This window comes from Photinus pyralis, unplaced genomic scaffold (genome assembly GCF_008802855.1).
Source record: "Photinus pyralis isolate 1611_PpyrPB1 unplaced genomic scaffold, Ppyr1.3 Ppyr1.4_LG8, whole genome shotgun sequence".
In the NCBI taxonomy this organism is placed as follows: Eukaryota; Metazoa; Arthropoda; class Insecta; order Coleoptera; family Lampyridae; genus Photinus; species Photinus pyralis.
Window position 1 is genome coordinate 21,125,495 of NW_022170819.1, and position 13,272 is coordinate 21,138,766.

Below are 13,272 nucleotides of genomic sequence, written 5' to 3' on the forward strand. Positions count from 1 at the left end.
TTAATTCATATCCAGGACGAGATGCAGGAACGCACCCTGTATAATGCAAGAAGAATCAAGCCCTTCGCCAAAATATTGCATTTTCCCTTTGTAGGTACCTTCCATTTTCAAAATATTCACACTTAAGTTTTCACATCGCCAGTAAATGCGTCTCCTCTAGACGATCTTTCCGCAGTTTGAGAGTCCGTCTGTTCTGTTCTGCCGATATTTGCACTGAAACTTTTGACATCACCAGTAAATGTGTCTCGTCCAGACGTTCCGCTAGCTCTTTTCCAACTCTTTGTTTTCACTCTGACTTCACCAATAGATATGTCTCGTCCTCGTCCAGATGATTAATTTTGCCTTTGTGAGTTCTCCCCCGACAAACCATTCGCTCTTTAAGTTTTGATATCATCAATGGATGTATTTCTTCCAGACGTCGCAATCGTACCCTCCGACCAGGACCGGACTGGGTGGGTAAGGGCCCCGGGTGCTCCATGACCAAAAGGCCCCCACATGGCGGAGCCTCGGGTTAGCTAGGTTAGCGCTTAGCGGGGCCCCCCGACGGGGGCTCCGCTTCGCAGTTCCACGAGGGCCCCGTCCAGGGCCCCGCTAGCGCGGGGCCCCGGCCGCTTAGGCGGCCTAGCGGCCTGGGCCAGTCCGGCCCTGCCTCCGACAATCTGCTGTAGGGACGTAGGGAATTATATCCGATTGCGATGAAAAGGGGTCGAGCTCGAGGAGGAAGATTATGGTTGGTAGAAAGGATAAAAACAGTTCCACCCCCTCCTCCGACCCCCTATTTTCCATAAGGCGCTGGATTTAGAAGCTACCAGTTACTACTTGCGTATTTCGTATAGACGCCATATTGGATTTTTACGGAATACGATAGCGGACAAAAAAATACATTTGAAGCCATCACGGCCATGTTGATTCAGCAAGATCTAGTTACCCGTGGAGGTTTTGTTGAGAAATGATTTGATTTTAAAATGTTTCTTGTTAATTTATGTAAAAGTACAGAGTGTGACGCGTCATTATTTTTCCTTTTTTGTCCTCTAAATCACTTATCTCTATTAAATAAGCCTATTTAAATGGTATGTTCCTATTAAAAAAAAATTCAATTGATTTTCGTTACTCATTTGTTTTCTGAAATACATGTAAAAACAACTGAATGCTGCCTTATATGGAAAAAAAATTTTCAACAACGTTTATATATAAACAAATTTTAGATTTATACTATATTCCATACATAGTAGACACCCTGTATGTTCCCCGTGTAGGGGCGGGAAAGAATAGCCCTACCGCAGATGGCACTGCGTGTCGTACGAGGCGACTAATCAAATGCCCACCCCACCGCAACTGCATCCCCTTAATAGATCCCTTGGTGTAAAGTCCGTAAACATATCATAATATGCCACTTTGTGGTTCTTTATCTTTATGTATAGCTGTCTATGCCACGTTGTGGTACTTTACTGTACGTTTGTGTCGTAAGGAAGAGATTTGTCTTTACAATAATTGGACGTATACCTACTAGGATTGGGTCCCTCATCGTTTTGGTTGAAATATCATACAATTTTTTTTACAATATTGGTAACTTCCTTTTCTTCTCCTACCCCAGGAATTTAATAGGAACATATTTTCAAGTAATAAAATGTAATGTGGTTAAAGACCCTTTAATAAGTTGAGGTGCATGTCGATATTTTGAGACTCTCCCTGTTTGGGTGAGTGAACCTTTGGTTCTGGCGTTTACCAGGTCATTTCCCCCTTATCATTCGAATGTATATACAGGGTGGTCCATTTATCTTGAGACAGTCGATTATTGCGGAAACTAGCGTAGATATCAAAAATATTTTTTTTTTAATTTTAGGCTTTTCTTTTAGAGTGAGCGGGGTTTCAGCCAAGGCTGCTCTATCAACCCAACCCACTATACATTTACAAATATCCATGCCCGAACACGGATTCGAACCAGAGACCCTTAGGAGTGTTTAGATCTGTGCCTTAGTACCGCAGTCGAGCTTTAACATATTGCTTCGCACGGGTCCGCATTATATAAAATATTCTTTATATGGAAGGGCCTATTAAATAATGCTATACACATTTTCACATAACTGCCTCTTAAGGGTCAAGCGTAAGGCAACTTAATTTTCTCCTAACTAAGCAAAATGTGCTAATCATAGATCATTTTAAGGGATTGTAATAGAAAAATGTGGCCACGCATAGTTTCGGTAAAATTTTGGAGAGTAAAATGGATAATCGATAAACTTTAGTTTCAATGTATAATTATAATTTAATGTTGGGTAATTTATTAACATCAAGGTGGGCGAAGGCGGAGGGAGGCAGTTTCAAAATTTTAATACCCAGGAAAGTTCAATTGTACCGAGTGGGCCACGATAAATTATTCTAAGGGGCTAGCCGTCGGTAAAATTATTTAAGAAAAAAAAAATTGTGCAATGTAAAATCTGTACAAAACAACGCATTTAAAAAACTAAGCTTGAATATGGAATCGAGCTCTACCCAAAACTTTGTACCATATAGGCACTTTTGCTTAAAAAATATTAGCGTGAATTTTTAAAAAGCCCAAAATGTTGGAGGTTTTCTGACTTCTTTACGCACACAAGCTTTTTGTTACATAACGATGTCTAGCCACAATTAGAGTCACTAAAGCACTCCTTTGTTAAACCGCTTCATAGTAAAAACAGTAATTAGTGAGCATTTACACAGATCACGAAAAAACTAATAATTTTCAATCTAATCCTGAAATATTAATTGCAGTTATGAAATTAAATTTTACAGTATATTATATAATTATAAAATAAGATCATTAATTATATAAATATAAATCTTAATAAATCACTGTCGTATTGTAGGTATACCTTATCTTGGCGGCCTCGGAACAAATCAACTCACAATTATTCTCTTAATTTATTTATTAACCGTTGGCAATTAAAAGTAATAATTTTGAAAGATCTGTTATTGAAGATTTAATACATTATTTACATTATTTTAATACCGCAAAAGTTCAAGGGGATTGGCTTGATTTGTGTTAAACGTTAGTTTAAATGTCGCATCAAGTAATTGGGTATGTAACGAGGTATGTAATTATCACTGCCATAACTAACCGTGAAAGTTTTATTCTTGCTTTGTTGTCCGTTGATCCCTGCAGAAATTATTGTCAATAATTGTCAATTGAACTAATTGAGTATTTTCCTTGAGTTCCAAAAAAAGGGAGTAGGTACCTATCGAAAATGGCGATCCTCAATTCCTCAATTGGGATAAATTCTATATGAATAATCGCATATTTCTTCTTGGGACCTAAAAATCGATTGGTAAAAATTTGAGGCACCTAGAAAATGAACAGGCAGAACAACATTTGAAGTTATTTTACCTAAAGATTGCTGTTTTTCGATGTCCCTTCACAAGCTCGATCACCTCCATTCTTAATGCAGTTATATTCAAATGACTATAAGGGCCAGATGTCGTTTCTTCATTCAAAAGCTTAATATATTTCACGATTTAAACTCAAAAATGTTTAGTAGCAGTTAAATGGATTAGGGATTAGGGATTTGCGATGTCACGTCCGATTGATCTGCTTCAAATAGCTTTCTTTTTCGAAACCATCTTGTTTTCAATCTTAGCTTCGGGTGCCATTTTGGTGTAAGACTTTTGCGCTCATGTTTCAGCTGTTAGACTATGATTTTTTTCTACCTTAAAAACTATCTATTGGCTTTTATTTTTATCTTTGAGTTTAACGCAGCAACTCGATGTAACGAATTGAATGATTACAGTGGAATGTGGCAGGGTTTACAAGGGCCGGATTAGTGCATAAGCATACTAATCCCGTGCACCAGCCAAATTCAGGCATCAGCCAACAAATAATGAGACAATGGGGAAAAAACTTGGTGTATCACTTGAAATTTTTGCACAAAATATTAAACAAATATTAAATATAGTTTTAATAGTATAGATTTTAACAAGTTTGATTAAATATATCAATAATTGTGAAATATTAAAATAAAATTTGGTGATTTTTAAACGCTGATTAACTTTGGTTTACATTGAAAATAAAAAACATGAGCATTTACATATATTAGAAATGAAAGAAGAAATATTTCATTCATTCCTTGTTGCTGTGGTATTGTCCTTCTAGCTATTTTTATAGCTTCATTACCACGTTGGATTGCCAATTGAAGCCTTTCGCTGAAGGTAGTCTTCGGTTGTTGAGAGCGCCCCTTGAAAATAGGCATTATTTTTTATTCGCAGCATACACTTCAGCTTTGAAAAAGTGCACCATGAAGATGGGGTTTTGTACACCTTCAACTAATAAAAGAAACGGGAAAAAATATGAGCAAAATTAAAAGGTTTCGTAATACCTTCCACACTTTCTTGTGTCACGAAGTCAATTTTTCAAATTCTTTGTTGTAAGCGGTTTGGGATCTTCTGGGAACTAAACTAAGCTCTGCTTCTTCCGCGTTTTCACCAATTTCTTTTTTTTTTATAATCACGCTTCGGGAGAAAGTTGAATTTTTTGGAAAAAACGTCCTAACAGCTAGCACTTTGCTATTTTGTATAAGCGTCTCTTCTAGTAAAGGCAAACATATCGCATATTTACATCATGTGTGCACATGCGCGGAGTGCACAACGCTAAGTTTCTTATTTTTAAGAATATTTATGCCTTAAATTATTTTCCTTTGTACACATAAATAATTCGTTATATGACCTTTCGGGAAGTACTTATCAATTCATGAAAAATGCGCTATACTTACTCGCCTTAAGGTTTGATTATTGTTTGCACAACATTAAAGTGCTTCATACGAATCAAGTTGCATCTTTTAATACATAATAATATAACTGCATCAATATATTTGACAGGACTTCTTGTCCTAGAGTCATTATTATGCCCTCTCATTACGCTCTCGGGCGTTATAGACTGCTTTATATGTTTCATATGACAGTTATAATTGGCATATAATAGGCAAATGAAAAATAAAATTAATTACTGACATTGAGATTCCTATGTTTCAGGACTTTCAAGTGCAGCTTCTGGGGTAAGTAACTTTGAAATCTGTATCTTTTGTACTTTATGCTAAACTGACTTGAAAATCAATTTTTTTTGTAATATCTAAAACAGCGTTCTTCAACCTACGTCAATTCGCGGAACCCCATAAACTTAGTAGGTAATTGTTTTGCGGAACCCCCGCCTTTCAACAATAATGTTAACATGCCTTAATCCTTAATGCACATATTTATTAAGAACTACAAATGACACAATTACTACAAAAATACAAGAAAACTCTAAATCACACTACCGATTCAATGACCCATTCCAAAAAATGCAATAAACTGATCGTCAGTAACTGGGCTGGGGCCTGATTGTATACTTGCATAATTTGTCGATGTTCGGCTCAATGGTTGTCATTTGAAGTTGCATTTGATACTGAGCAGCAAGTTTGTTCCAATGATTCGTCTTCGTAGCCAAATAGGTGGAAAATGCCTTTTCGCAAAGGTACCTGGTAAAAAGGGGTAAATTGTTTACTGCTGTTTTTTCAATCGCCTTGTACACTTTTAACTGGTAATCGATAAATTATGCTTTCCTTTTCAAATAAACCTCGTAGTCAGTTGACGCATCGATTAATCGCTCTGTTTCTCCCATAGTTATATATTTTCACGAGTGGTGTTTTGAAGTGGATTCTTAGGTCAAGAATATGATTATGACGGTTCGGGAAAATCAAGCAGAAAGTTCTTTCTTAATAAAATTGATGATTTTCACGACTTAATCCAAAATGTCCCCATCTTTTTTTTTTATTTATTTTAGGCATCGACAACCAAGGTCATTAGCCATCACCTCTTATTATTTGGTGTTCAAAGTAGGTCCTTTAATCCCGATCGCTTAATAAACTCTAGGACGTTAAGTATTTCCTTTGTCATCATATCCCTCATATTCTCTCCCACAAGAAAATTCTGCCTTTGTTGAACGAACAATGGGCACTCAGTAAGAATATGGTTCAATGTTAGTCTTGTGTTGCAGTTTTCACATTGCGGTCGTCTTTGTCCCGTTAGGAGATAGGAGTGAGTGATGTTCGTGTGTCCTATTCTTAATCGGCAGATGGTTACCTGGTCTCTCCTAGAGATTTATACACTGTGATTAGTGTGTCCCTATTGGCACCCCAACGGATGTTAGAGATGCATCGCATAATGTTTAAGGACTTTTGGCATCTGCTGATTGTATACTTTATATGGGCGCCCGATCTTAGTTGTTCGTCGAAGACCATTCCTAGTATTTGCGCCTGGTGCCTTTTGCCGATGAACATTGGCGTACCACAGGGCTCGATTTTAGGGCCAATCCTGTTTCTTTTATTTATCAACGATATTGTTTTCATTTTGAACTCTGTAATCATGTATGCGGATGACACTACTGCAATAGTTTCCGGTAAAACTATTCTTGACCTACAACAACGGGCAAGTGGAATTCTATCGACGCTTCAAGAGTGGTTTAATTTTAACAAACTTCATTTAAACAATGGCAAAACGTACTGCATTTTATTTTCTTCTATTTCTCCCACCACCGATTTATCCTTTCTTGCTAATCTCCCAGTGCAACAATCAGGGAAATACCTGCGAATGTGCTTGGATACAAAGTTAAACTGGAAGTGCCACTGCTTATGCTTGATAAAAAAGCTTAATGTTTGTTGCTTTCAAATCCGTAGTATCAGACAGTTGATTGGTGTATATTTCACATTGTCCTTCTATTATGCGGAGGTTCAGTCAAGGTTATGTTACGGTGTTCTTTTCTGGGGATCATCTACACTGGCCACTAAAGTTTTTATTGTACAAAAACGTATAATACGATGTTTATTGGGCATAAAGCAGCGGGAGTCATGCCGACCATATTTCATCAAATATAACATCCTCACCCTTCCATCGCTATATATATTGGAAGTATTAACACATATCTACAAAAATAAACACCAACTTAGGCGCAACAATGAATTTCACTCGTATAACACCCGAAATAAAGGAGACCTTAGTATACCTATGGCAAGGTTAAAAATCGCAAAACAATCTCCAAACTCTGTAGGAATCAAACCATTCAACCACCTCCCAACCTCAATTAAAAACCTGCATACGCTCAAAGATTTTAAAAGATCAATAAAAAATATTCTAAGCGAAAATGCTTTTTACACTGTCGACGAGTTTTTAGAAGTAAGTAAGTGCTCAAGGTTTTAAGTTATGTTATGTTATCTTTATGTTAAATTATGTCAATGTTTTCTTTCCCTTTTTCTTTCTTTTTTCTTCATTTTGTGACATGTCCTAATACAATATTATATTGTCAACAGGAAACAATAAAAGTTATGAAAATTATGGTTTTTTACCGGGATTGGTTGGTGGTTCAGAGTTAGAGCCGGGTGTTGGTGGGGCGTTCTTAAGCGGCAAAAGTGGACACATTGTGTTTTGGCAGCTGAAAACCGAAAACCTCTGTTGTTCATGAGTGTTGAGATTCTGTCTATCTCACCCTGCAGCTCGGTCTCTATGACCTTCATGCAGCGGTGGCGTAACCAGATGGTGAGGTCGTCGACATATATGACTAAATCTGCGATTTCCGAGTTTGCCACGGCGTTGATGACGATTCCAAAGAGGTTCACGCTAAGGACAGAGCCTTGTGGTATTCCGTTTTCGAGTGACCGCACCAGAGACAAGTGTGTACCGATTCTAACTCTAAAGGTTCTGTTCGTTAGAAAGCTAGCTATGATTATTGGTAGGTTGCCTCGTAAGTCGTAGTCCCCATTCGTGAAGCTGTTTCATAATGCCGAACCTCCAATACATATCGTACACCTTCTCCAGGTCGAAAGCGATTGCCACTAAATGTTCCTTGTTCACAAACGCTTGCAATATAGAGTTCTCTAGATAGACGAGAGCATCTAGCGTTGAGTGCCTTGACCTGAAACCGACCTGTCGTTTGGAAAGTCTTTCCTCCTTTTCTAGGATCCAAACAAGGCGAAGATTAACCATTCTCTCGAATACTTTGCTTAAGCAGCATGTTAAGGATATTGGTCTGTAGTTGCTTGGTTCAGCAGTGTCTTTTCCTGGTTTTGGTACAGGGATCACGATAGCGTTTTTCCATTTAGATGGGAAAACACCTTGTAAGAATATTAAGTTATACAAGTTTAAAAGATATTCTAGTGCAGTCTCAGGTAAGTATTTTATCATGGAATAAGTAATTTCGTCCCCATCTTATTTACATTTTTTTTTATAAATCAAGAGGAGGTTCCAAATCGCTGATCTAAAATAACCATGACTACGCAACCATGGAAGCTTAAACACTGTCACTCCCTCCCCTAAAAAATGAGAAAATAAAAATAATTAAAACAATAATTAAATAATTAAAACCATTTTCCAAAAATTGAAGGATCTACAAAAAACCTTCCACGCCCCCCTCCTTCTAAAATTACATGATTTTTAGTTCACACTCGAATTTTGTAGCACAGCCCAATTATTACGTTACGTACTTTTTTTAGGAAATTTGCACCTTTGCAGCACCTACACCAAAAATTCTTTGATAAGTTATGTTTAAAATACCTATAAGCAACCCTTCAATTGCTCTTTGAAAATAAAGTTTCCTTTGGTTTTAAAACTACGTAGTTTTTTAGAATATCACTCGCATGTACGGGAATCCTCGATTGCTGGAGTAACTTGTAGGGTATATCAAATATTTCTGCTTTTTTGGCAGATTATGATTAAATGATATACACAGGATCCTCCAACTGCCTTTTTAAAATAAAATCTCATCCTGTCTTCTCATAGCAAGGGAGCTAGCTCGAAAGCCACTTAACGAGAATGATCGAAATTTAAACTCGATGGAGTTCCATTTTGCATTCTACGAGTATGCTAAAATCGACCGTCTGCCGCCTCAGGTTATATTACAGGCGCTGCGGGTACTTCTTGCGGCACCAATTCTAAAAGGTTGTTTTTCGAGAAGATAGGTTATACACCAAATGAAACCGTTGATAATAGCTCAAAAAAAAAACTTAAAAAAAACGCGAACATCTGATAACTCCGTAAAAAAACAATTCTTAGTCGGTTTTTCACGAACTTTCTATACTAGGTTACTGTTGGATGAATGAAGCTGATTTTTTTACAGGCTGATGATAGGTACATCCAATGACTTAACGGTGTTTCTTCTTTAATTTTTTTCTCTAATTATAAGATTATAATATATCTTATCATTATAAGATATCTTATAATTAGAGAAAAAAATTATAAAAGAAACACTGTCATAGTCATTGGCAGTACCTACCACCTTCTGCAGAGGCACTTCAATAAAACATTATGCGGTTCACTCTGTAATTGGGCGAAAGCCTGTGGAGGGCCCAGAACAAGAGAGGGACAATAAATAAATAAATAGCAGTCCTTGATGAGTTATGGTACATCAAATATTTTCGTTTCCTTGACAGATGACTCTGCAATTACTGAAATCTGAAATCTCTTCCTGTTTTCAAATGATGTACTTTTGGAGAAAATTTGGCTTGAAATCCAAAAACTATGTAATTAACACTAGGTATTGAAGAAACTGCACCTAAATATTTAAAACTGAGTGCCGGTCTTCCATCAACTTGTCGAAAAACCTCCTATGTAAGTCAATTTGTTTCCATGGAAATTAACCACTAGATTAATTGAACCGTTTAATTTATTGTTGTAATGGTTTTTAAGCGCGCATGTGCAAAAAATATCAGCAAGATATTAATTTTAATTATATCACTGACTAAATTGCTGAGTTAAAACTTATATCAACAGTATATACAAAAAAAAAGCATTGAAACAAGGTTTGCTATCATCATTCATCACTAGCTTTATTAATTGTGTTTTATGTGCTTGGTTTTTCTTAAGTTTCCCACTATAAACAATAAGGTAAAGACGATTCTGCGACTTTTTTGCTAACGATCAAGTGAATTTAATGTGCTGTAAGCGTGTTTTAGTTTCAGAGGAAGGAATAATTAAGCACACGACATTTTAAAGGAAGCTAAAGGTGTACACAAGGACAGGGGGAAATAAGAAAGGAACTGAAGGGAGCCGATAATGGGCACCTCGCAAACTAGTAATCCACTGTACTAGATTTTTCTTTACATATGACCTAAAACCCCGGCGGAAATACTACAAAAATCGCGATGACTGAATTTAACGCAATTACGGAAGTTAAATGTTTTGTTTGACTTATACAACGGGTGGTTATTGTAAGTGAATTTGCATTTGAATCGCATTGCGCCCATATAACAAAAACCTTTCGCCGCACAAAACTAATTCACTAAATTTTCGGGTGATAAGATGAAATTTATTCACGTATTTCGACTTAACACAGCGAAGGGCTTAAAATAAAAGTTTCGAAACAAAGAAGGAAGCCCGCTATTAATAACCAGGGTTTCTGGGGGGTATATACACGTTCGTGGTTTTATTTGAAAGGGAAAGGCTTACCGCTATGTTCTTTGTGTTTGCAAAGGAATTAGACATTTTTCACTGGGAGGCCACCGCGTCAAATCCCCCGATGCCTACAATTTCGGAGGATTTGCACCTTAAAAGTAAATGCGCGCAACACTCAAAACTCGATTTTCGTTCGCCAATTAATCCGTTAAATAAACAAAGCGAGCGATGTGCGTTTAGAAAAAAAGGTCCCAATTACGAGCGATGATGCCTGCGGTGGCGTGTAATTAATGAATCTGCAGTGGGTAAACAAAGCGCGTTCGGGCAATTTAGTTCAAGGCAATCTGGAATAAGGTACCTTGAATTTTCTATCAAATTTCATTACTTTAAATTTCGAACATTTTTAAAGCTTCCTCAATGTAATGGAAGAACTAGTTTCGCGGCCCCTAGGATTATACGATGCCTTTTTCGTTCAATATCTCCTCTTTTGTACTGAAAATCCAATCGATAATTAAGAGGAGGGTATCCGAATTTTACATATTTATATTTAAATCCTTACAGGGTTCTCGAACAAAGGAAAACAGTGCGTACGTGCTTCCCTACATTTCCATTTGATTTCGCGATACCGTACGAGCGGTCTAGGTCGTGTTTTCGGGTACTTTGGTAGGGATGGAAAGTATATAAGCGCAACAGTAGCAGTAAATGATTATTCCTTTATGTAAGAGTGTAGTGTGTGTAATTTGGCCGTAGTCGTTAGCCTCGAGCTTTCTTAGGGAAAGGCGAGCCGCACACCGTTTCCTTTGTGATATTATTTAGTTATTAGAAATTAAGCAAAATGGAAGTTTTGCCGATCAACAACGTTAATTATACCACCCAAGGTAAGAGTCTTTCAATTTTTACCGACCCTCAAAAGCTTGACGATATTTATCTTGTAGATTGGGATTATGATCCATTTATTGGGGATAATGACGAGTACAGTAGTGATTTATCAGCAAGGTTGGAAGCCGAATTAAGGGCGGCCAAAAGCACTCACTTATCCTGTGGGGAGGTCCTTTTACCGTGCGGATTATTGCAACGGATATCTCGCGATATTCTTGCGATGGCCGATTCGGAGCCTTGCGGTTTGAGAGGATGTACCTTGTATCTGAATTTCGAAGGTGAACAAGATTGTAGAAGATTGAGCATCGTAAAATGTGATCCATCGACCGCTTCCACTTTCGAATTATATCTCACCCTCAAACAAACTTCAGCCGGTTGGAATTCTTTCCTGCCGCAATTTCTCAAGTAAGTTCTCCCCAAGTTTTTTAAGCTCGCGGATTCTAATCGCTCGTGTTTCTAACAGAAAAATTACCAGAGGCAGCACTGTGATGATCAGCACCGAGTACGAACTTAGCAAGAACAAATTGTATCGCTCTTACATCGATTAATCATCTTCAAGACTGAACATGTACGTAATCTGACAACTAAAACACACACAAAAAATTTATGGTAACAGTTGTAGGATTTTTAGTTTTATATTTTTATATATAATGGAAAGAATATTTTACAAGTATAAGCGAAGCGTGATGTAGTGTGTAGTTTGTACAAATTAACAGTATTCGTTTCAAACCTTGTTTCGAGGGTCTTTTTTATATATATTGTTGATAGGATTTTTTAAGTCCGTGATATATCCAGTGATATATGTATTATAATAATGCATAATCCCCACAAAATATATTTCGCTGATATTTTTGTACCTGTGCGCTTAAAAACAAGTTCGCCAAATTAAAAAGTGGCGGACTTGTTTTCAAAGTTCTTTTTTTAATATTAGGCGAGGGAGTTGTAAAAGTTTCAGTTATCCTTGTGATATTAAGTTTTAAAATACTTAAACCTTCTTCAGTAATGTGATTATCGTAAGTCATGGTTTTCAATCAGCAGGTCGATCGTTAATTTTGCAGTTTAATGTTTTTTCGTAATATCGTAGAGGCTATAAAGTAAAGCTTTGTAGGAATAAACATTAGATGTATAGTGTACAAATATTACTGTTTTTGTGATAACAGTACAAAAAAGAAAAACGTACTGTGTGTTTTCTTGGTTTTTTTTAACTAAACATAGTTTTTTTTAAGTAGATTTTATATATAATTTTTCTTTTTCAAATAAACATACTTTTGATGTATTTGTCAATTATTTCAGAAACGCGCCCAATTTGAACTTGGTAGGTATTTAAAAGTTGCGTTTACATTTTCAGGCACGGCGTATGAATTATAACAAAACCTGAACCGTGAATGTGATCAAAAACGAAGGATAATGACTAAATTTAGGGGGGATCATTTAAATTTCATTCGTGTTACACGTTTTGAGTACAGAATAATTTACATTCGCGAGCAGTAGTGATCATTACCACCACTCGCATTAACAGAGTAAACGTGATTAAACTAAGGACCAAATTACGTTTCATTAACGTTACATACAATTAAATAAGAGAGTACATCGATTATGACATTTTTTGACATTCGTATACGGATATTCTAGTGCACGTATTACCTTTTATCTTTGTGCAACCTAAACAATTCTCAGCAGTAACATTTACCTACCTACAAAAACCAGGTGTCAAATTCTTGACAGAATAGCTTCCTAGCTGAAACCAAAAATTGCCAACATATGTACGCACTTAAAGACGGGAAAAATTTATTCTTTAAAAGCTGCTTAAAATGATCTAAAACGTCAACATTTGATGACTCCACTCCACTTTGCTCGTTAATAAAAAAATGAGAGTTATTATTTGGAAAAAAAAAACATTTGTATGAGGTCACGGCGTTAAAAAAATAAATCCAAAAATCTCTTTAAAATAAAAAATGTGCATTACTATTAAAAAAAATTTAATAAAACGAGACAATACATCGCGGT

General features: G+C 36.5%; 1 protein-coding gene across 1 annotated transcript; it reads left to right on the plus strand.

Moving 5' to 3' along the window:
- Positions 1 to 11,082: 11,082 nt before the first annotated feature.
- Positions 11,083 to 12,351, plus strand: LOC116178715 (protein charybde-like). Its single transcript, XM_031498293.1, has 3 exons — positions 11,083 to 11,264; positions 11,322 to 11,670; positions 11,729 to 12,351. The coding sequence occupies exons 1-3, from the start codon at positions 11,222 to 11,224 to the stop codon at positions 11,811 to 11,813; spliced, it is 477 nt and encodes a 158-aa protein (XP_031354153.1). The 5' UTR covers positions 11,083 to 11,221; the 3' UTR covers positions 11,814 to 12,351.
- The last annotated feature ends 921 nt before the right edge of the window (positions 12,352 to 13,272 follow it).

Coding starts and splice junctions, on each gene's coding strand:
- LOC116178715 (XM_031498293.1), top strand. CDS start 11,222: ATGGAAGTTTTGCCGATCAACAACGTTAATTATACCACCCAAG. Junction 11,265..11,321: donor CGTTAATTATACCACCCAAG/GTAAGAGTCTTT, acceptor TTTATCTTGTAG/ATTGGGATTATGATCCATTT. Junction 11,671..11,728: donor TTCCTGCCGCAATTTCTCAA/GTAAGTTCTCCC, acceptor TGTTTCTAACAG/AAAAATTACCAGAGGCAGCA.